The following is a 25,356-nucleotide window of genomic DNA, read 5'->3' as shown; positions in this document are numbered from 1 at the left end:
CTATTTTACTTTCTGTTTCTTAGAGTCTGACTACTCATATAAGTAGAATAATGCCGCACTTGTCTTTTTTATGACTGGCTTATTTCACATATACGAGGTCTTCAAGATTCATTCGTGTTGTCAAATCCTGCAGAATTCACCTCTGTTTAAAGGTTGAATAGTATCATATTTGATGTATTTCCACATTTTCTTATCAGTTCATCTTTTGATGGACATTTTGGTTGCTTCCACATCTTGGCTATTATGAATAGTGCTGCAGTGAACATGGGAGGGCTAAAATTTCTACGAGTGTCTACTTTCGATTCTTTTGGATATATACCCTGACACAGGATTGCTGGATCATATGGTAATTCTATTTTTAATTTCTTGAGGAACTTCCACCCTTTTCCCACAGTGGCTGCACAAATTTACATTTCCACCAACAGTGCACCAGGGTTCCAATTCTTCACATCCTCACCAACATTCTTAATTTTCTGGTCTTTTTGACAGTGGCTGTCCTAACTTGTGTGAAGTGATATCTCATTGTGGTTTGTATTTTGATTTTCCTGATGATTAATGATATTGATGAGCTTTATAAGCTCCTTTACCAATTGTCTATTCAGGTCTTTTGCCTATTTTTTAATGGGTTTTGTTGTTGTTGACATTTTTAACACAAACTAGATATTAACCCTTTGTCAGTTAAACGGTTTGCAAGTATTTTCTCATATTCTGTAGATCGCCTTTTATTCCCTTGTTTCTTTTGCTGCACCCTGCAGCTTGTCATAGCACTTTACAGCCAACCTACTGCGCAAGTCAGATAGCAACGACCCAGATGCCTTCTGGGGGTTGTAGTCCTGAGTATCAGAGGAGGGTGGAAGGCCGAGGATTATTTCTAAGTGATGGTTGGCATCAGATTTCTAGCGGGCGGGGCTGGAATGAACCACTGCCTGGTCCTCATTAGCAAAGAGAGAAATTTAGTTCAGTTCCCCTTTTCTGTCCTTGAGCAGTTCCTCGGACCCAGGTTCTGAGAAGACCCTCTTCCCCACCTTGCCTTCCGGTGCAGGCGAGCTCCTGCTGCTCCCTCCAGCTTCCCGCCGCCAGGCCCTCGTGGGTGGGACCTCCCTGGGGGCGGGGCTCGTGCAGGAGGGGCGGGGCGTCCGGGCTTGTCCACCGGCCGGCGTTTCTGAGGCCGGTGGCCATCCAGCGACCTCTTCTCGAACCGCGAGGCAAAGGAGGCCAGGTCCATGGATCGAGCGGCGGTGGCGAGGGTGGGCGCGGTAGCGAGCGCCAGCGTGTGCGCCCTGGTGGCGGGGGTGGTGCTGGCCCAGTACATATTCACCTTGAAGAGAAAAACAGGCCGGAAGACCAAGATCATCGAAATGGTGAGTGTGGGGGCTCGTCGTGCCGGGGCGCGTGAGGGGTCGGGGTGGCCCGTCCGGCCTCGCCTTCCCGCGCCGACCGCTGCTGGAATGCTGGGGGCCCGCTGGGGACCCGTTCATCCCGCCTGGGGCGAACCCGCGGGCCCGATGACCTGGTCTGGACCCTTGACAGCAGCTCTCGGCTTCCCGTGGGCTTAGTTATATCTCTATTTGAAACAAAAAGGCAGCAAATAGGTAATTCGGAAAAAAAACTACCTCCCGCAGCAACACCCGCTTTTTCAAGAAATGGAACTTCCTGGGGATGTTTCGCCCTCCTCCTGGCATCCCGGGTCAAACCGTTGCAACAATCCAATTCTGATGGTGGTTTCTGCATCGTGGCTAGGTTGAGCTCTGTTATGACAAGATGTAACTTGTCAGTGGTTAAAGAAACGACACTTAACCCAGTTGGAGTTCAGAATAGTTTATTTTGTATTTGAAATGTTACTCCTTCCTGTCTCAAACTGCTGGGAAGTATCTTTGTGTTCATTTTCCCCCCCACCAAACCTCTTACATAACGTTTTAGAAATTTATTTCCAATTTTATTGTAAGACAGTATTTGAAGAATTCCATTTGAGGTGCATTATTATAGGCAATATTTGCTCCAAAGTTGGGGATGTTTTGTGTTTTAGTTAGAGCCCACTCATCAAGACAATTTTTCTCAGTGAGTTGCATTCTTTGGTACTTACTGGAGTGAATAATCCTGTGTATACTCCCAATAATGTACTACACACGTGAACTTCTAGGATCTAGTATTGACAGATCAGTTGACAGTTTACCACTATACTAAATAATATAATTTTAGGTTCATGTCTGAGAATACTTAGCTTCAACTATATGTTCTAATTGAGCACAGAAACTATTTGTCCCAATCTTTGCTCTTGGCCCTGGGCTGAATACAAAAATATTCTTTCATAAATAAAAGTTTTAAAAATGTTAATTCCCCACATGTTTCTTATGCCAATAGTTTTGCTTATTACTAGGATTAAATTAGTGTTGGACTATTATTGCATAGTCTCTTCTCCATTTCTGTACTCATAAGAGCGAATGTTGCTAATCTCAAAATTTTCATTTTGTTTATGTAGCTATCCTGCATAGAAAACATTGGTGGCTTCCTTTTGTTCCAAACCAAAAATGTATATGTGTGAGGAAAAAAAAAAAATCCACATTGCCATACCTTCTTGTATGTACTTGGACTGTGCGTTGGTCTATCACTTCTATTCTAAACCAAGTAGAGGTAAAAAAGTCAATGCCTTCACAAAATCCACAATGAAGCCATAATCTTTAAATATACATAATATGTAATATTAATTCAGGCATAAGGACAATAGTATTGTGGCTGCAGCATAATATACAGATATGTATTTGGAAGGAAGAGATAGGGAATGTGGACAAGGAGACAAAATTGTAAAGGAATGTTGTAAAGCCATTCCAAACAGTTAGCCCTTTATTTTTTAGGCAGTGGGGAGCCATGAAAGGTAGTTGGACAGGATAATTGCATGCTCAAAAGTTTATTTTATAAAGATCACTTAGGAAAAGGTGAAAGGGGAGTGCCTGGAAAGAAAGAAATAATTTAGGAGGATGTTGGCAGGATTCCTTGTGAAAGATGATTAGAGCCTAGACTAGAAAATGAGAGCTCAGAGGATGAACATTTCGAGATAAAATCAACAGGACTTGGCAATACAAACTCTGAACTCATACAAACCTAGCACTGAATCTAGCCTTTCTCATTTATCAAGCTATGTGATCTTGGGCCAGTTTTTTAACTTCTCTGACTCTGCTCACCTATTAATTGGAAGATAATAATACTACCTACTTCGTGGGGTAGTTATGAAGTTACATGAAGTAACAGTGGGCATAATTGCTATCATTTGGGAGCTTATCATTAGGATCATTAAAGAGATTAATCACATTGTGGGGATTGCACACTAAATGGTAATAACAGCTACATTATTAGCCAAGATCAAAAAGGGGAGAGAGAGAGCAGACAAGGATGATGTGGAGCAAATTCACTTTGTCCTGTTTAGCCAAGTAGAAATGTCCGTAAATTAGTTACATTAAGTAAAGAGCTTTGAAAAGCAATTATTGCCATATAGTGGCCCATAGTAACATACAGTATATATTTTACCTGTTGCTGTTATCAGCAACAACAACTGAAAATGTAGTGCTGGAGTTGAGAAGATAGATTGGGATTAGCACCGGTACTTTCTGAAATGTCTAACTTCTTGGCAGTAGTAATGAAAATGGTTATGATTTCTCATCCATAACTTTGCAGGAGGATGAAAAGAGAAACCTTGAGAATACTGACAAATAACGGGTGTTCAGTGAAGAAAACAGAGATCTCAGATGTGGGGAAAGAGAACACGTTACCAAAAAGAAGGGGCAGAGTCAGCAGTGTCAGTCTGCACAGGTCACATGTTGAGCTCAAGGCCATATGCGTTAGACAGCCACTGAAAGAACAACAAAGTGAAGACCAGAAAGTGACTATTAAATGCAAAAAGACTCACGCCCTCAGTGTATGTTGTGTTTTGCTTTGGTTTTGAATGGTTGGCAATGTGCCCATTTTGGCAGGCAGGACAGTGAGAATGCTTAATGAAGTGAAAGGAGGAAAGCTGAGTACTAGAGAAGATAGGAAGGCTGGGGATAGAGAACACAGGTGGACAGGTAACCTTTTAAAGAAACAAGGAACAGTCCTCTCTCTTTAAGAATGTACAACAGTCACTCACTATCCTTGGGCAGCTGGTTCCCACTCCCTTGGATACCAAACTCCAAGGATGCTCAAGGCCCTTTTATAAAATGGTAAATAGTTTTAACTATAACCTATGCACTATCTCCCATATATTTTAAATAGTCTCTAGTTTACTTCTAATATCTAATACAGTGTAAATATTATGTAAACAGTTGTAAATACAATGTAAGTGGTGTGTAAATTGTTGCTAGGAAGGAGCAAATTCAAGTTTTGCTTTTTGAAACTTTCTGGAATTTTTTTCCCAGGTATTTTCAGTCCTTGGTTGATTGTATCACTGATGTGGAACATACAGATATGGATGGCTGACTGTACCACTCACTGATTTATAGGTGCTTATTTCAGCATATTTTAATTTACGTTATGTCTTATTTTCAGCCTTACACCAACTACTCTACTTACTTCATTCTTTATTTCTGGCCAGTTGACTTAATTTCTCCTACTAAATGGCACCTCTTTCCAATTTTTATATATCAACTCTTTTCCTTTTTTCTTCATTAGCAGAGTACATTCTAGTTTTACCTTTTACCAACAGATTAATACTTATTTTTCTCCAATAGGAAACTAATTCCGAAAAAGGAAATGAGATGGTTTAATCTCATTCAGGTTTTCTCTTATCCTTTATTGAATTCTCCCAAAGTAATTGGAAAGGGGGGGGTCAAAGGTACAAACTTAACAGTTGTAAGATAAATAAACACTAGAGTTGTAATGTACAACCCTAGCTAACACTATGACTGTAGCTAACACTGCTGTAGGATATATAGGAAGGTTAAAAGATTAAATCCTAAAAGTTTTTATCATAAAGAGAAACTTTTTTTTCTTTTGCTTTCTTACTGTATGAGATGATGAATGCTGAGTAAACTGATTATGGTATTCATTTCACAATGTACATATGTCAAACCGTTATGCTAAATACCCTAAATTTATAATGATGTATGTTACTTATATCTGTATAAATCTGGAGTGGGGAGATTCTCCCGAGATACGCCTACGTATCTAACCAATGAAATAAAATGGAAACACAAAACCAGAATAAATGTATAGTCTTAACACTATTCCCTAAAGAGCAACAGAGAAGGTGGAAATTATTTGGACAGCAGGAATAAGGGAGATGGAACTGCCACTTGAAGCTCCCCAACCAGTTTAAACTGTCATTTCTAATTTAAACACATCTCAGGTATTTATGGCTTCCTCGTGAACATCAGCAATTACTCCTTAAATAGCTGGTGCTGTTTTTGAAACCTTAGTGTGTTTCCTTCCTAGGGGTAAACTTCTAATAAAATCTTCCTTTCTTCTATCTTAAGATAATATCAGATGTTCTCTGAGTGCTAGTCTGTAAGTGGAAAGCCCACTACTGAATCTTAATTTAGATATATTTAGAAAAAGGGCAGGGAAAAACCAAGATTTAAACAACTGCTTCTGGGGGTTAACACTATCACATAGGCTTCTAAAATATTTTGATAACTCAACTTTAATTTTTATCAGTACAGAAATTTATGACTTCTTAGCACATGTGTTAAATTCTTGATTTGTTCTGTGAAGCGTATTCCCTGAATTCCTGTGGCATTTCCTGATGATTTCTCATAATGTAGCAATTTATACACTCTCTTAACCCACTCTAGTGTTCTTGCCTGGAGAATCCCAGGGACGGGGGAGCCTGGTGGGCTGCCATCTCTGGGGTCGCACAGAGTCGGACACAACTGAAGTGACTTAGCAGCAGCAGCAGCACACTCTCTTATGTTGTGTACTATAATGTATGTTCTGGTATGTCTGGATTGGTGTGTGGCTTTTTTGTCATCCTTTTTTATTAGTTGCACTTGACTAAGAGAAACAGAGACCCAAAATCGGTGGCTTTATTAAGCAATACAGATTTTATTTTTCTAGTGTAACAGGAGATCCAAAAGATGGGCAGTTACTGGTGTTAACTAAGGGGTATAAGGTATGAAGAGGCCTTTGAAATGCCCTTGGCTTTTCTCACGATCACCAGCTGCAGTAGTCCTGGCCAACATCTCTATCTTCCAGACAGCAGAAGTGAGAGCAAGGAGAATGCTTACTCCATAAGCAAAACTTTTTCTTTACATGTGCATGGAGGGAACAGTGTCATATGGTCACCATAACTGTAAGGAAAGCTGAGGAATTTTGTTTGTTTGAGCAACTTAACCATCCTCTGACAAAATGGAGAGTCTGTTAGTAAGAAAGAAGAGAGCATGTATGAAGGTAGTCAGCAGTCTACCAGGCCACACTGTAGTGCCTGTTCTTTTCTCAATCACTGACCATTCAGTAAGTATTCAAGATTTGATCAAATGAAAGTACACATAATATTACAGGTGGCCAGTCAGCTGATAGAAAAATAGAGCATTCCAACTATTCCAAGTACTTGGTAATAATAGCAATAGAGGATATGAATTCTGAATAGCTTTGATCTTCTGTCCAACCAAAGAGTAAAGACTTATTCATCCACACCTGAAGTAGCTAGATCTTAGTATTAATAGTTCCTGAGATATGGCCACTGCCTTCATAACATGCTAATGAGATTAGAAGCTAACCACCTAAACAGGTGTCACTGCTAAGTTGCTTCAGTCGTGTCCGACTTTGTGCGACCCCATAGACAACAGCCCACCAGGCTCCCCTGTCCCTGGGATTCTCCAGGCAAGAACACTGGAGTGGGTTGCCATTTCCTTCTCCAGTGCATGAAAGTGAAAAGTGAAAAAGGGAAGTCTCTCAGTCGTGTCCGACTCTTAGCGACCCCATGGACTGCAGCCTACCAGGCTCCTCCGTCCCTGGGATTTTCCAGGCAGGAGTACTGGAGTGGGTTGCCATTGCCTTCTCCGAAATAGGTGTCACTACTAGCTTAAAAGCTAAAGTCCTAGCAGTATTTCTAGAATGAAAGAATATAAATGTTAGCGAGATCAACAGAAGACTTTGTGGTGTTCAAAGGAATAGGAGGTGACATTGGGTAATGTTTGATAGACATGGTGATATTTGAGGGGTAGAAATCATGATGTGTCCAGTTTGAGTAAAATATATCTTCAAATAAGGAAAATATATTAAACTCTTAACTTTGTCAAAATATCCAAGGTCATCCTGAGACTCCAGATTTGCAAGTATGGAAATGTTTGTGCCAGGCATATGATTTTTGTCTTCTCAAAGCACATTTGTCATGCTTCCTGTGTGTTATCCTCATGTAGCAAGTTAACCACATTTTCAACTTCAGTGACAAGTTTGATATCATATCTAGTGAGCTATTTTCATGTTAGCTAGAATAGTTCCTGAAAAAAGTTTTAGCTTTACAAACTGGGTTTTTTGCTTATTCCTTTTGTTGGGAATTCATTTACATGACAGATGAAGCCATCCTTAGACCAGATATTAGGTTGACCAAAAACTTTGTTCAGGTTTTCCATAAGGTCTTATATACTAATATTTTTAATTTATCCAGTAATTTTGTTTTCTGGCTAAAAGGTATCATATCCTTAAATCCTTTTACTGTCTTCATTTAACAAGTACCTCCCTCCTCACATGATTCTGAGGCTTACAAAAGTCTGAGAACCATTGAAGTAAACAGTTCAAATTCCTGCCACCAGCATAATTACGAATTTTACCAGTCACAAAACTTCCAGGTTAATTGCTCACAAATAGTGAAAATTGAGGCTGCCAGAATTTACTGTATGAAGAAGAGAAAGCAGAGTGATGAGAAAGTAGGAAAATGAGCACTTTCATTTACTCAGGAGGTGGTATACATTGGTTAAGTAAGTAATAGTGCATGGATAAATTATGGTACACATATATAATAAAATATTGTGCAGCTTTGAAAAAGAAAAAAGGAAACCTGTATGAGTTAACATTTTTAAAAGCTCAAAAGACAGTAATTAGGGGAAAAAAGCAAGTTGTAGGACAGTCGTAGTTCCAGAAAAGATATACATGTATGGCTTGTTATTGGAACTTCTTGAGAAACTATACCAGAAGATGTTGATGGTTGTTGCTGGTGATAGTCGAGCTTGGGAGGGTGAGACTATGGAGGAAACCTTCAACTTCATCATCCTTTAAGGTTTCATAATGTTTGAAGTAACATGAGCATGTATTTTATTTATTTTTTAAAAACTGGTTAATGACTTAGCAGTAATATTTTAAAAGGTGTGTGTTGGACCACATTGTAGAAACATCTCCATTATCAGGTGTTTGTAATTAACTTGCTAAAGATCCCTTGAGCTTCTTTTATTTTTTTAATAAATAAGATCTGGAATGTATTTTAATGTGAATAATCTGGTAGCTGAGATACACTAAATTAGCATTGCTAGAATCAGAAGGAGGAGTGTAGGAGAAGAAAAAAATAATTTTCCCTCCACCTTTCTAAATTCTCCACTGGGGACCCCATAGCAAGACAAACTAACAAGAGAGAAACAGACAAGCTCATTGACATGTACAATACCAAGGGAGAGTGAGTAACTCCTGGGTGGCTTAGAATTACACCGTCTGAAGCTAAAGGCAAAAGGAAGAGTGTAGAAGAGGTGTGGAGGAAGCCAAGTTTGATAAACCTGACCTAGGGTTGATACTCAGATTTAAGTGCATTCTCCATTAATAGATTTCTTGTGCTTTAATCATCTTCTCTTCCTTGTACAAAGGGAGTTGCAGATGGATATTTCTTTTATTAAAAAATGTAAATTTTCCCTTGGTGGTTTAGTTGCTAAGTCGAGTCCGACTCTTGCAACCCCGTGGACTGTAGCCTGCCAGGCTTCTCTGTTCCTTGGGATCTCTAGGCAAGAATGCTGGAGTGGGTTGCCATTTCCTTCTCCAGGGAATATTCCCGACTCAGGAATCGAACCCAGGTCTCCTGCATTGCAGGCCGATTCTTTGCCAGCTGAGCTACGAGGGTTATGTCTACTCTGTTTTCTAAGCTTCTCTGTGTCTGCTGTTTCTCTGAAATAATCAGCTCAAAATAATCGTTATGCAAAAAAGGTACACCTTTGGGGTGGCAAATCTGCTGCTCAGGAGGAGCAGGAATTAAATAAGCCTGGAGTAAAGAGAATGGCTATGCTCTCTAGACTGCCATGGCAGCAGCAGAAAGAGGAGGGCTGAAAGTCGACACGCTGCAGAAGTGAAATACGTAGGATCTGAAAGGGAGCAGAATTTGTAACCCCAGAATACGCCTCTGTGGTATCAGGGTTATTTTAGGCTGTTTCTCCGTTTTTCTTGTTAAGGAAAAAGAACAGCTGACCCGAGAGAAACTCTGAGAAATAAGCAGAAGTTACCCTTTGATAGAGCAATTTACACTTCTAAGGGAAATTTCCATTTGTAGGGTTGTCTCCCTTTCTGTACCAGGAAGAGGGCTATGACTGAGTCTATTGAAACTCTTGGGCTTCCCAGGTGGCTCAGTAATTTTAAAAAAAAAATCCACCTGTTGATGTAGGAGAGGCAAGAGATGCAGGTTCATTCCCTGGAAGATCCCTGGAGGAGGAAATGGCAACCCACTCCTGTATTCTTGCCTGAAAATTCCATGGACAAAGGAGCCTGGCAGGCTGCAGTCTGTGAAGCTGAAAAGAGTTGGACACAACTGAGCACATAAACATAAAAACTCATAAAAGTCTCAACTCCACATAACAACCATACCCTTGTTTATTGAGCTTTGCCTAAAAACCTGGCTTTCCCTTCCCCAGCATCTTTTGTCTTTAGCTAAAGATGGTATGTAGGTGATGTGCTGTGCTTAGTCACTCACTCGTGTCCAACTCTTTGTGACCCCATGGACTGTAGCCCACCAGGCTTCTCTGTCCATGGGGATTCACCAGGCAAGAATACTGGAGTGGGTTGGCATGCCCTCCTCCAGGGGATCTTCCTAACCCAGGGATCAAACCCAGATCTCCTGCATTGCAGGTGGAGTCTTTGCTGTATGAGCCACTGATGGCTTGGGTCATTTTGAAAGTTAACTCAGTTTTCTTGGGTATCTCTGATGTATACAGGAAGTATACTGTATATGTTACTAAACTTGTTTTTCTCCTATTAATCTGTCTTTCATTACAGTGGAGTCTCAGCCAGTAACCTAAAAGAGTAGAGGGAAAATTTTTTTCCCTCCCCCACAGATTTTATAATTTTGCAAAGTGTTTTGGATTATCCTAAATTTTCATAGCAGTTTTAATGTTCCCTATAATTTACTTAAATCGTTTCCATGTATTCCTCTTTTACTTGTTTTTAAAATAATTATTGAATTAAGCATACAGAGAATCTGAAATCCTACTTCAATCTTTCTCCTTTTATAGGTTGTAATTTATATCTTCACATAATAACTTGTTTGAAATCTAATGTCATGAACCTTAGCTGATAGATCAGTTCAGTTCAGTTGCTCAGTAGTGTCGGACTCTTTGTGACCCCATGGACTGCAGTACACCAGGCCTCCCTGTCCATCACCAGCTTCTGGAGTTTACCCAAACTCATGTCCATTGAGTCAGTAATGCCATCCAACCATCTCATCCTCTGTTGTTCCCTTCTCCACCTGCCTTCAATCTTTCCCAGCATCAGGGTCTTTTCAAATGAGTCAGTTCTTCTCATCAGGTGGCCAAAATATTGGAGTTTCAGCTTCAACATCAGTCCTTCCAGTGAACACTCAGGACTGATCTCCTTTAGGATGTACTGGTTGTATCTCCTTGCAGTCCAAGGGACTCTCAGGGGTCTTCTCCAACACCACAGTTCAAAAGCATCAATTCTTTGGCGCTCAGCTTTCTTTATAGTCCAACTCTCACATCCATACATGACTACTGGAAAAACCATAGCCTTGACTAGACAGACCTTTGTTGGCAAAGTAGTGTCTCTGCTTTTTAATATGCTGTCTAGATGGTCACCCCTTAAAAAAAACAGCGATCAGGGAACTCATGCAATTCTGCTTTTCTGCCAGCAGGTGGCAGACTTCCCCTCTCATGGCACAGCGCTTCATTTCTAAATTACCTTTCTTGTTAATGGCCTTTTATGTTTACTCTTTGTTGCTTTAACCTGAAGTGAAGCAGAAGGTACCACCCCACAAGGTGCCATTTTGGCGTGTGAAATATTTGGCATTGAAGGCAGTCAACACGCAGCTGACTCAAGAAAAGCTTTTTACCTCCTCCTTACCTGCCTAAAAATTTAGAAAGCGGTCCTCTACCATGAGAGAGCTATCACCAAAGATCACAGTTTTCATCTGGAACATGTCCCTACATAGAGGGACAGATGTTTGCTTACCGAACGTTTGATCTTCCCCTCTTCCTGGGAATTGCCTTCCTCGCCTTTGAAGCCCCAGACCCCTGCCTTTTTATCCTTAGCTCAGCATTGTATAATATATAAGCCTTGATCAATTGCTTGGCTGTCTTTGGGGCTCACATCTTTGTGGGGGCTCTTGTAGGTACGAAATTAATTTTTCCTGTTAATCTTTCTTTCTAGTACAGGGGGATCTCACAGGAACCTAGAAGGGTAGAGAGAAAATTATTTTTCCTCTCCTCCTAAAAACTATTAAGCTTTGAAATTTAAGCCAAGTAAGACTGTATTTTGCTATTACAGTTGTAAATGCCTTTTGTCTCCTTTTTTTCCAATATATGTTCTTCATTTTCAAGGTGCTAATGGGTTACAGAGTTGTTTAGCAGTTGATTGGAGAGTTGCTCAATGTGTTTGGCAAGTTCCTGCTTGTAATTAGGTGGAAGTAGATGATCACAGGTTTACCATGATGTGGGTTCCTGCAAGATCCTTCCTGCCTCTGTTATATTTCCTTTGAAGACTTGTCATGGTGCAGCCTTCTCATTTACCTTATCTCAGATGTCCTACTCGGAGTCTGGGTTCAAAGTAACACCATCAACAAAAATAATAATAGTTGTGTTTTTATACAGTCTTCCCCCATGAAGAGTTTGTCAGTTCATCTCAATTTCTCTCAGTCACACTTATGGCATTCAGAGGGAATGAGATACTTGATCAAGTTTAATATAGGGAGATAGGAAAAACTTGAGAACCTAGCCCGGCTTTATAGCATAGTGAAATGTTACAGAGAAGAAACCCGCTGAAGTTCCCTAAGATTAAAAAAGAACTACACCAACATTAGAACTAGGAATTAATTACAAACTGAGTTGCATTTGGCTTAGTTTGGCACTGTTTTGTTATCTTGTATATCCAGATAGTGCCAAACTATTTTTGCCACATGCTAGTTATTCAGTAAATGTTAATTCTTCTATCTTCTTCCTTCTATAAATAAAGTTATTCTTTTCCCGTCTTGATTTTAGACATGATGTTTTCATGTAGTATGTTTATTACTAAGTATTAAAACTTATCTCTAATTTTATTTGATAACAGTATTTTATTTGAGACCTCAGATTTGGAGATAAAAACTGAATGGTTTTATTATATCATACATCTTTCTCAGAGTTAAAAATATTAAAAAGAATGAGAGATATACAGCATTATGCCAAATTTTGAGCGACATTTTTTAATCTGCATTCTTGCTGTTATCTTTGTAGATGGTTCAGCTGGCCTGGGAAGCACACGTGGAGGACTGGCACATACCATCATGTCATTTTCAGTTAATTTCACTGTAATTGTACAAGAAGCATGAGTTATTAGAAAGGATAAAGCTACATGCATTTGACTCACTTTTGAGTCCCCTCTAGTATACTCACAGCAAGCACAGATCTTGATCATTATAGATTTAATTAACTCATGGGGTCTACACCATGTGTGGATTTCCAGTCATTTGATTCAGCTTTGGGGTGTTTTGATGACTGACTCATGAATACCTGAATTACAATTAAGCTTTTTATAAGGAATTTCTCCATTTTAAAATTATTTGCCTATTTTATACTTAATCTCCCATTGATTCTTCCTCTTTTTATTTCTGAGATAGTATATGCTGATATAAAATTGTATATCTAGATGAAGGGAAAAAAGTAATCTGCAATTTTCACCAACCAAAAAAACCCATATTTTAGTAAATGTACTCCTTTCTCTTTCTATGCGTATAACTGTTAAGTAACATTTTTCCCATGGGGTCATACTATATGACATTGTTTTTAAAAAGATGATTCACTTGTTAATTTATTTCTTAATAACAAACTTACCCTTATTTTAATAACTATATTATGTTACTTCAGTATTATATATGAATATCGTCAATTATTTAGCAAGTTCTTCACTGTTGAGCATTTAGCTTGTCTCTCATTTTCTGTTATGATAAATAATGGATCACATTCTTGGAGCATCTGTGCATGTCTGTGACTGTTTAAATGGAATTGCTGGAGCAAAGCCTTTTGAGCATGCTGCCAGATTACCCTCTGGAAAGGTTGTACCAATTTATATTTTCACCAACAGTATATCCAAGTACCTAGCTCCATGTTTTCCTGAAAGTAGGTATCTTTTTTTTCCTCATCTTTGCCAAATGATAGCTTTTTTAAAAAAACGTTTCTATTACTTTTGAAATTAAACTTTAAAATACTTGACCATTTATTTTCTTCTTTGCTGAATCATCAGTTCTTTATCTTGATTTGCAAGAATTTTTATAAAATGCTTTTGGCCACGAGAGTATGTTAGAAATACATTTGTCCAGTTTTTCTTTTTTAATTTCACTTCCATTTTTGAGTAACTAAATATGACCCTCCTTTTCATACCTTTGTACTAATTCTTTATAGAATGTTTTGCTGACCATAATTTGCACGTAACTCCTCATTTACACCTTATGACCTCATTTTATAGCCAGGCTAGGGAAATATAGCATATTGTTTAGTTTGTACAGCTTACTCACTAACTTACTCATAGAATGAGGAAGGCTACTGAAGAAAAAACAGTAAAATATTATGATTTTGTCCCAATAGATAATTTTCATTTCACTTCGTAAATATGACTTAACATAGACTGCCCATTGCTTCTAAAGAGGTGTATAGTAACATTATAGACACTTTCACTTTCTTTTATTTTGAAACATATAAGTTTTAAAAAATAATCTTTATTTTCTTCCAAGTATATTATTCATTATAGAAAATTTAGAAAATACCAAGAGTATGAAGAGGAAAATATAGTCATTTGTGACCCTGTCATTTCTCTTTGATAACTATTAATTGATTTTTGGAATATATTTGAATCAGTCACATTAGATGGTTATTATATTAAATTTAGTTTGTTACTGGCTTATTATTTAAACTTTTATATGTTTATTCAAAGTGAAATTATGTATGTTTTCTCTTTTTGTCTCTTTTTGAGAGACTTTTGTCTTAGAGTTTTATACTAGTTAGTTCAGAAAAGAAATTGGATAGTTATTTCATGTGTTATAGTTCATCTAGCATAGAGCTATCTGTTAAAGTTTGATAGAGCTCACAAATACAAAACTAACCACAAAGCTTTTTAAAGGCCATTTTCTACCAAACTTATTTTTTTTTATCAAATCATAGAATCATTAAGCACATTTAATAATTATTTAAATCATCTTTCTACAAAGTCAACAAGAGTACTTTAAATTTCTTTACAAAATCATGCAAAATGAAGTTCAGAGTACAACAGTTTTATTAAATAAGAAAGATACAAGTTAGAAAAGAAAATGCTCTTATTTTCAGAAGGTAATTGAAATTAAATTCACAGGAACAAGCATTTACTTGAGATTTTTGTACATCTTTAGGATAGGGATATCAAGTCTAATACCAGCAGTTGATATTAGATGTATGCTGTTCTCTATTTTGTTTAAGATTTCATGATTCCCTTTGCTTATTTGAATGGTGAGAATATCACCTTGTAATTTCCAATAGTGTATCCATGTTTAACTTAAGAGTGAGTGTATGCCTTGTGATCAATAAATGCCTTTTTGTATAAACTAGTGATTGAATGAGAAAACTTTTGGTCTCTGCAAAAGCATGTCACTTGTGGAGAAGTGCTGCTTCTGCTGCTGCTAAGTCGTTTCAGTCGTGTCTGAATCTGTGCGACCCCATAGATGACAGCCCACCAGACTCCCCCATTCCTGGGGTTCTCCAGGCAAGAACACTGGAGTGGGTTGCCGTTTCCTTCTCCCAAACTTATTTTTATAAGTTCTAATAAGCAAGTGTTCCAATGTTGGTTTGGTTTGGTTTGTTAAAGTATAGCTGACTTATAATGTGTTAGTTTCTGGTGTACAGCAAGGTGATTCAGATATATTTTTATAGATATCCTTTTTCAGATTCTTTTCTATTATAGTTAATTACAAGATACTGAATATAACTCCCTGTACTATACAGTAGGACCCTGTTTATTTTATACATAGTGGCTTTTCTGCTAATCCCAAACTTCTAATTTAACCCTTCTCCCACTCCTTTCCCCTTTGACAACCATAAGCTTGGTTTCTGTGTCACACATTTCTCAGACAGTAAAGCGTCTGTCTACAAAGCGGGAGACCCGGGTTCGATCCCTGGGTCAGGAAGATCCCCTGGAGAAGGAAATGGCAATCCATTCCAGTACTATTGCCTGGAAAATCCCATGGACAGAGGAGCTTGGTAGGGCTACAGTCCATGGGGTCACAAAGAGTCGGACACGACTGAGCGATTTCACTCACTCATATGTTATCAAGAGGCTTCCCAGGTGGTACAGTGGTAAAGAATTTGCCTGCCAACGTGGGAGACGCAGGTTTGATCCCTGGGCTGGGAAGATCCCCTGGAGTAGGAAAAAGCAACACACTCCAGAATTCTTGCCTGGAAAATTCCATGGACAGAGGAGCCTGTGGGACTACAGTCCATGGCATTGCAAAAGTCTGGCATTTCTGAGCGACTGAGGACACATATGTTATCAAAACTTTTCTAAGATTAAGTTCCTTGGTTTGCTGTGTTGCTACTATTCAGAAAAGTTTTGCAGGGGTTATAGTTTGTTTTCTTCTGCTTGAAGTGAAGTTGCTTACTTGTGTCCAGCTGTTTGTGACCCCATGGGCTATAGCCTACCAGGTTCCACCGTCCATGGGATTTTCCAGGCAAGAATACTGGAGTGGGTTGCCATTTTCTTCTACTTATACCCTTTAAAAAACTCTATCAACCACTGATATCATCCATTTAATTTTAAATGATTCTTTGTTATAAATTATTAGTTTATAAACTTGAATCTCTTTCAATAATTCTTCATTGTTTTCTTACCTTATTATTTTTTGAGTTTGTTTAGCATAGCTAAAAGAAGGGATAGTAAGTTCAGTCTTTGTACTCTCCTTTTAGGTGTGCTGGATATAATACACCAATAATAAAAGCCATTAATAGCATAACTGTTTCTTACCATTTTTAATATAACCCATACCAAACTAGTAAAAGGAAACTAGGGAAAGGAAACTGTTTCCTTTCAACATATAGAATACCAACTGTGTGATATGGAAAGAGTCCAAAATTAAAACAAAAATTTTTCTTGCTTTTACATTTCAGGCACAGAAATTTAGACATAATAAAACGGGAACATCAATTTCAGTGCTGAGCATCTTGAATATTTACTACTATTAATAGTACATTTGAGAGAAGAGGAAGGAAGAAAGATTTCCTTCATTTATGGTATTGTCTTACACCCAGTTTTCTTGAACTTGACCTACTTATTACAACATAAATGTCATTTCCTCTAAAGGAGTTTACAGAATTTATTACTTCTTAAGTGAAAAAAAGATACAGACTATGTTCAAAAACTTCATTTGAGTTTCTGAAAATTAAGTTCCTCAATCCTAGATTGTTGCATAGAGTTTTTAAGAAATGCATTGAGACCAGACCCATAGGTTTCCCTCAGTTGGTGTATATGTGTATAAATTGATAAATGCAGCAATAAGCTGTGCTAACAGTCACCAAATAGGATATGTTTTTGAAATTGCTTTAAATGAGAAAAAAACTTATAGGAAGATTTTTGTTTACTGTTCATTTTCCCAGCATGTAATAGTTCATTATTTTCAGCTCTGTTTTTGCTTATTAAATATTTTAAACCATATTCATATAAACATTTATATCATTTATTTCAGTTTTATTTTGACAGTCACACTGTTGAAGTCAGTTGACTTGTTTTTTTCAGAGAAGTTTTGATAGAAGTCAGATACCTAGACAGGTGTTTTGCATGTTTAAAAAAATGGTCTTGCTGTTTACATCACGCAACAATTAGCAGGAACAAGTTTTGCAAGAGTCCTTATAGAGAGGATTACATCTCATCTATGAATTGTCTTCCTTATATGACGTTATTGCTTGGTTTGGAATAACTTCCTAGGGTGTCAGTCAAGTTCAGGTTGAAGTTTAAAAATACATTACATAGAGGAATGATAATTGTATTATGATAAACTTTAGTTAAGTCATAGGGTGGATTGTTGAGAAATAACTGTATACCACAGGTTCTATGTGGGATTATGAAGTGGTTTTTTTCATATACAACTGTTAGTTAATGCAATACCTTTATTCTCTTTACTCCCTGACCAAAGATTAAAAATTAAATCAATTAATAAGTTATTAAGATTTAAATGGATAGATTTTCTCTGGACTTTGTTTTTTTATTATTTCAAAACTTTTGATGGCAAAGTATGAAGTGATCATTTTTAGCTTTTCAAGTTAATTGAAAATTGACAACATCTAAACATTGTAACAAGTTATTCAGAAGTACAAATGAATATCCCTTTCTATAGTGATAAAGACAGCCAGTTTCAGTGTTATAAGGGGAGAAAAATCTGCCAAATATCTGACTCCTGCATGCTTCTTTGCTCTCTGGTATATCAGTTTCAGGTGTAGAGTTTCATTAGGAGTGGTATGAGTAATTACTGTTTCTATGACAGTGAATAAAGAAACTCCCAGGCAACAAGGCCCAGTCATTGTGTCCAGAGATGAAAGTCCAATGTGTGTTGTTAAAAGAGTCTGCCTTTATGACTTTATGACTTCTTCCTGGATCTGTTAAATCTTCTCTCAAAAAAAAAAAAAAAAAAGATCCTAGAGCTATTTGAAACCAGTTCATTTTCTTTCATTCAGTATTTTGCATCTGTCCTCTTCCTTTTTTTCTGGCAAGTTTCAAAACATTGTTCTTATTGATACACATCTTTAGTCCTCTCATGTCAGTGTTATGCTTATATTATTGCCTAGAAACAGTGCTGATGTAGTAAAAAAAAAAAAGCCTTCCAGCTCATCTGTGTAAGTAAGAAGTGACTTCTCCCAGATCTTAGACTCCTTATCTATAATGGAAAAGGAAGTATTATCTTTCTCTTAGGGTTTTACTGATTAAATTACACAGGCATACCTCATTTTACTGCACTTTACATTTTTTGCAAATTCAAGGTTTGTGGCAATTCTACATCAAGCAAGTCTGTTCGCACCATTTTCCCAACAGCATTTATTCACTTTGTGTCTCATATTTTGGTAATTCTTGCAGGGTTTCAAGCTTTTTTATTGTTACTGTGTCTGTTACGGTGGTCTCTAATCAGTGATCTTTGATGTTACTATTGCAAAAAAATTCTGACTTGCTGGAGGCTTCAGGTGATTAGCACTTTTTAGCAGTAAATTATTTTTAAATTAAGGTATATAAATTGTTTTTTTAGACATAGAGGGACACCTCACCAGACATACAATCCCATCCCCCTGGCATATACTCACGTACTGGATGGAATTCAAAGGCAGACATTGTCTCCTACATATGGTCAGGAAACAATACTCATATTTCATCTCTTCTCTACTCTCCTTAGATTAACAGGACAGAACACCATCAGAGCCAGAGCCATCTAGCCCTTCAGTTCAGTTCAGTTCAGTTACTCAGTCGTGTCCGACTCTTTGCAACCCCATGCATCACAGCATGCCAGGCCTCCCTGTCCTTCACCATCTCCCAGAGTTCACTCAAACTCACGTCCATCAAGTTGGTGATGCCATCCAGCCATCTCATCCTCTGTCGTCCCTTTTCCTCCCTACCCCAGTCCCTCCCAGCATCAGAGTCTTTTCCAGTGGTCAACTCTTTGCATGAGGTGGCCAAAGTACTGGAGTTTCAGCTTTAGCATCATTCCTTCCAAAGAAATCCCAGGGCTCATCTCCTTTAGAATGGACTGGTTGGATCTCCTTGTAGTCCAAGGGACTCTCAAGAGTCTCCTCCAACACCACAGTTCAAAAGCATCAATTTTTTGGCACTCAGCTTTCTTCACAGTCCAACTCTCACATCCATACATGACCACTGGAAAAACCATAGCCTTGACCAGCAAATTTGGAAAACTCAGCAGTGGCCACAGGACTGGAAAAGGTCAGTTTTCATTCCAATCCCAAAGAAAGGCAATGCCAAAGAATGCTCAAACTACCGCACAGTTGCACTCATCTCACACGCTAGTAAAGTCATGCTCAAAATTCTCCAAGCTAGGCTTCAGCAATATGTGAACCGTGAACTCCCTGATGTTCAAGCTGGTTTTAGAAAAGGCAGAGGAACCAGAGATCAAATTGCCAACATCCGCTGGATCATGGAAAAAGCAAGAGAGTTCCAGAAAAACGTCTATTTCAGCTTTATTGACTATGCCAAAGCCTTTGACTGTGTGGATCACAATAAACTGTGGAAAATTCTGAAAGAGATGGGAATACCAGACCACCTAACCTGCCTCTTGAGAAATCTGTATGCAGGTCAGGAAGCAACAGTTAGAACCGGACATGGAACAACAGACTGGTTCCAAATAGGAAAAGGAGTACATCAAGGCTGTATATTGTCACCCTGCTTATTTAACTTATATGCAGAGTACATCATGAGAAACGCTGGACTGGAAGAAACGCAAGCTGGAGTCAAGATTGCTGGGAGAAATATCAATAACCTCAGATATGCAGATGACACCACCCTTATGGCAGAAAGTGAAGAGGAGCTAAAAAGCCTCTTGATGAAAGTGAAAGAGAAGAGTGAAAAAGTTGGCTTAAAGCTCAACTTTCAGAAAACGAAGATCATGGCATCTGGTCCCATCACTTCATGGGAAATAGATGGGGAAACAGTGGAAACAGTGTCAGACTTTATTTTTTGGGGCTCCAAAATCACTGCAGATGGTGACTGCAGCCATGAAATTAAAAGACGCTTACTCCTTGGAAGAAAAGTTAAGACCAACCTAGATAGCATATTGAAAAGCAGAGACATTACTTTGCCGACTAAGGTCCATCTAGTCAAGGCTATGGTTTTTCCTGTGGTCATGTATGGATGTGAGAGTTGGACTGTGAAGAAGGCTGAGCGCCAAAGAATTGATGCTTTTGAACTGTGGTGTTGGAGGAGACTCTTGAGAGTCCCTTGGACTACAAGGAGATCCAACCAGTCCATTCTGAAGGAGATGAGCCCTGGGATTTCTTTGGAAGGAATGATGTTAAAGCTGAAGCTCCAGTACTTTGGCTACCTCATGCGAAGAGTTGACTCATTGGAAAAGACTCTGATGCTGGGAGGGATTGGGGGCAGGAGGAGAAGGGGACGACAGAGGATGAGATGGCTGGATGGCATCACGGACTCAATGGACGTGAGTCTGAGTGAACTCCAGGAGATGGTGATGGACAGGGAGGCCTGGCGTGCTGCGATTCATGGGGTCGCAAAGAGTCGGACATGACTGAGCAACTGAACTGAACTGACCAGACCGACCTGTGTTGGCAAAGTAATATCTCTGCTTTTCAATATGCTATCTAGGTTGGTCATAACTTTTCTTCCAAGGAGTAAGCGTCTTTTAATTTCGTGGCTGCAGTCACCATCTGCAGTGATTTTGGAGCCCCCAAAAAATAAAGTTTGACGCTGTTTCCACTGTTTCCCCATCTATTTCTCATGAAGTGATGGGACCAGATGCCATGATCTTCTTTTTCTGAATGTTGAGCTTTAAGCCAACTTTTTCACTCTCCTCTTTCACTTTCATCAAGAGGCTTTTTAGTTCTTCACTTTCTGCCATAAGGGTGGTGTCATCTGCATATCTGAGGTTATTGATATTTCTGCTGGCAATCTTGACTCCAGCTTGTGCTTCTTCCAGCCCAGCGTTTCTCATGATGTATTCTGCATATAAGTTAAATAAGCAGGGTGACAATATACAGCTTTGACGTACTCCTTTTCCTATTTGGGACCAGTCTGTTGTTCCATGTCCAGTTCTAACTGTTGCTTCCTGACTTGCATATAGGTTTCTCAGGAGGCAGTCAGGTAGTCTGGTATTCCCATCTCTCTCAGAATTTTCCAGTTTATTGTGATCCACACAGTCAAAGGCTCTCTCCCTTAGAAACCAAAGTACCCCTCTTGAGAAGAAACTAGCCATCTTGGTTCTCATGCTGTATTTTGCTTTGTTTTAGGGTCAACTGGCTAAATTCTCTGCTTTAGAAATATTCTTCAAAATAATCCACCATATGATGTTGACTGGTTCTGATTTTTATTTTAAACTTTCTTTTCTGATTATGGACGTGATTGGTTCAACTACTGCAACATTTTAATAAGCCATTTTCCCCCAAGGAACTCATTTATTTTATAAAGCTGAGAAAATAAAAATGGCCCTTTACTCCCATTACTGATACTGTCTTTTGTGTTCAACTTCAGATTTTCCTGTGCTTAAAGATTTTCCCCCAAAGTTGGACTCTGGCTATTGATACTCTCATAACTCCTTTCACTGGATAATAGATCATGTATATCTCAGTTTACCTATAAATATTGATCTCACAGAGCAGTACTGTATGTTGATTTACAGGCATGGATTCTGAAGTCACAGAAACCTGAGTTTGAATCCATTTCTGCCATTTGCCAGCTATGAGGATAATAGTAGCACACACCTTCTTGGGTTATGAGATGAGATGAGATGAGGTACGTCAAGTGCTTAAAAGTGTCTGGCACTCAGTAAACATACAGTAGATTGTAACTATTTATAGTAATCGTCTTTGAGAACTATATAATTTTTATGTGTATGCCACAATTTATTCACCTCCCTTGTATCAATAAACATTTAGATACTGGGCATTTAGGGTGTTTACAGTTTCCCAGTGTTATAAAGCAACTCTGCCATATACGTCCTTACAACTAAATCTTCATGCACTACCCTGTTTCCTTAGGGTAAAGTCCTTAGGACATAAAGTTGGTCTGTTCAAAGGGAATGTGTATTTCTAAAGCTTTTAATAGTATTTCTAAATTCCCCTCCTAAAAGGTTGTGGAACTCCAACTCCACCATTTTTTGTTGTTTTTCTTGAAGATGATTTGGAGAAGGAAATGGCAACCCACTCCAGTATTCTTGCCTAGAAAATCCCATGGATGGAGGAGCCTGGTGGGCTACAGTCCATGGGGTCGCAAAGAGTCGGACATGACTGAGGGACTTCACTTCACTTTCCCTTTGGCGATGATGCATTTGGAGTGATCTTTTAAAAATGTATCTTTAAAATTCTTGTCAGTGCTAACCATTTTAATATATTAAAGGACAGTTTAGTCAACACATTCATACACAGTACAGAGGCGTTTTCAAAATGGATCAACTAGTTGCCCTTAAGCCTCCATTGTTGTTGTTTAGTTGCTTAAGTCGTGTCTGACTCCTGCAACCAAACCACTTGGACTGTAGCCCACTAGGCTCCTCTGTCCATGGGATTTCCCAGATAAGAATACTGGCCTGGGTTGCCATTTCCTTCTCCAGGGGATCTTCCCAACCCAGGGATCAAACGTGTGTCTCCTGCATTGGCAGGTGGGTTCTCTGCCACTGAGCCACCAGGGAAGTCCTGAGCCTCCATTACTAGAACCTAAAAGATTTTCCTCTAAGAGGAATATTATGTTGTCAATCTTCTCATCTTATTAAAATAAGATAGCAATGTCAAATTTTTAACATTTGGTAGATATCAAGTTTGGGTAATTTGTTAGTGGCCTTTTTTGAAAACAACTTTAAAATTTTTTTGTATCATTTGTAGTACAGAGTGCTACTTCACAAAGTTTGATTACTGAAATGTTATGTTGGTTCAGTTTGCTTTGAGTATAGATGAGAAAAGGCTAGTATACAAATTTATTTACATGAGTGTAGCGTAGTCCTGTTCCTAACGATAAAGCTTCCCAGAGCCAGTAACGTAACTTATCTATCAGGCCCTGCCACATGGTATTAGCATATTTAATCCTACGACTCAGGTTAAAAACAAGACTGATTTCTCTTTAAAGGTTAAAAATATTTATCTTTACAACGGTTTGCTTTCATTTCCAGCAGGAAAGGAGCTTTTTTAATTTTTTAACCATAAAAATTAATTTTCATTCTGTTCAGAATTTTTAGATGATCCGTGCATGGTCTTGTTGAAATTTACAGTGTAGGAAAATATGAAGAAAAACATAAAAATCACTTGAAATCCCACTACCCTGCAATGAAGATTGTTAACAACTTACCACACTTTAAAGCAAATATTCTTTTTCACATGTCTTACATGAGCTAATCGTTTTAAAACTGTAAAATACACATGACAGAGTTTACCATTTTAACTGTTTTTAAGTGTACAGTTCAGCGGCATGAAGAGTACTGACATTGTTATGAAACCACCACCACTGCTGCCATCCATCTCCAGGACACTGTTCATCTTCCAAATTGAAACTCTGTACCTGTTGAGCAATAGCTCCCCGCTCTCCCCTCCCCCAGCCCTGGCAAACAGGACCTCATCTTTTTCACTGTGCATTAAAATATAATATTCGTACCGAGAAGTACACATACTCCAAGTGGGCTGACAATTGAATCACATAATGAGGAAGAGAGTGTTTTCAAGTGTTAAAACTGTTGAGGTTCCTCTTTTCTTTGCAGAGCACGTTGGCAGTGCTCTAATAGTACAGACTTACCTTCTCTTTCTTAGCTGCCGCATTATTTTATTTCATCCTGTTCTGTAGACTGACTGGTGACTAGTGCAGCAGCAAGCCTGTCACCCAGAGCATAATAAAGCACTGTGTAGTAATGCGTCACAAGACTGATTTTGCATAGAGCTTATTAGCCAAGGCTTCGGGGACCGCCCTCGGCTGCACCTTGTGCTATATTAGTACTCCTCGGACAGGAAGAATTTTCTTTTGCTGCTGTAGCTTGTCCGGTTACTTTCAGGGTAAGTGTCTACAGTTCATATAAACAGTGAGTTTCTCTTGTTGAACTTAATCTGATTCTTAACTTGATTCTGTATCTTGTTGAAATTTTAGGCATTTAAAAATCCAAATTAAGTGAATTAAAATAGAATGATCCAGTGTAACACAAAACTTCTTTATAGTTTGCAAAGATATGAATATGGAGAACTTTGCAGTGTCTTGGGCCTCAGAAATTCTAATTTGCAGGATCTAATTTTAAGAGCTTCTTGTTTCACATGTCGATGTTAAGACAAAGCCACGTACCCTCAGAAATCTCTTTTCAGGGGGAAGAAATAATCCAGTTTTGCTGTTCATTTAGTTGTTGTGTGACTCAGTTTTGCTGATGGCCACATGATTTGTGTACCTAGGATTAGGAACTTTTTATTCTTGCTAATAATAAAGATAATTAATTTTTATTTTGAGCCTATAAGCTTTATCCAGGATATCATGGAATGGCTTTATATTAGATATGTTTTATAAATTGATAAAAGCTTGATTACTGTCTGTAAGGATTACAACATACTGTATGATGAAAATTAAGATTCAAACATATACATTACCATCGATTCAAACATATGTATTACTGTAACAGCCTAGAATGTTGTGGTTAACTGAGATTTAAATAATTGAATTGCCTTATTTTTTATAGTTAGCTAGTGCAGCAGACCATTTCTTAAAGGCAGTTTACTTGGTTTTTATTGGCAGCCTGTATCCAAGCCCCACATCTCTGGATATTGTTTACTACCGATGCTGTTGTTGTAGGACAAATCCAAGGACAGAGTAACTCAAGAGTTTTCTGAGGGTAATCAGTATAAATTATCTATTTTCCCTGTGCCTTGGTTTTCGTATCTTGAAAAACACTATTAGGTAGTAGGGCAGAGGAGGTGTGGAGGATAGATGAATAAACTCTAAGCTCTGAAATTGTGTTTTCATAAGTATCTATGAAATTCTGAGAAGCCACGTTTTGCTATTTAAGAAAATTGGTATCAATTTCCAATTTTTAAATAACGAACCGTTGAAACCTGTTTTCCTCTGTCACCTTCTTTTACTCTCCCACCTTTTGCTATTCAGTTTCATTTCTGTTTTCTGTTTGTATCAAGAGACAGTTTCACTTTCCAGTTGGTACTTTTTGTTGTTGCTATTTTTTTACTGCTGCCTTGAAAATCTAATTAGGGGGAATTCTTTAAATGCCCCCCAAGAAATTGATTTTATAATGTTTTACAAATAATGAATTTATAGTTTGATTTTCCATGTTCTGATCACCCT

At 38.3% G+C, this 25,356-nt stretch overlaps 1 protein-coding gene across 5 annotated transcripts in view; it reads left to right on the top strand.

Annotated features, from left to right (window-relative positions):
* NT5C3A (5'-nucleotidase, cytosolic IIIA) overlaps positions 1,116 to 25,356 on the top strand; it is a 42,300-nt gene continuing 18,059 nt past the window's right edge. Inside the window, exon 1 of one of the 5 annotated variants that reach the window (XM_005679206.3) lies at positions 1,116 to 1,361. In XM_005679206.3, the coding sequence (XP_005679263.2) occupies positions 1,224 to 1,361 (138 nt within the window). In that variant the 5' untranslated portion in view covers positions 1,116 to 1,223. Of the gene's footprint in view, positions 1,362 to 23,778; positions 24,075 to 24,815; positions 24,893 to 25,356 lie in introns of those variants that run through there. The other 4 variants (XM_018047131.1, XM_018047129.1, XM_018047133.1 and 1 more) reach the window with 4 other exon arrangements.

The sequence above is a fragment of the Capra hircus genome, chromosome 4, assembly GCF_001704415.2.
Source record: "Capra hircus breed San Clemente chromosome 4, ASM170441v1, whole genome shotgun sequence".
Lineage (NCBI taxonomy): Eukaryota > Metazoa > Chordata > Mammalia > Artiodactyla > Bovidae > Capra > Capra hircus.
The sequence above is the reverse complement of the archived record's forward strand: the minus strand, read 5'-3'. Positions and strand labels throughout refer to the sequence as shown.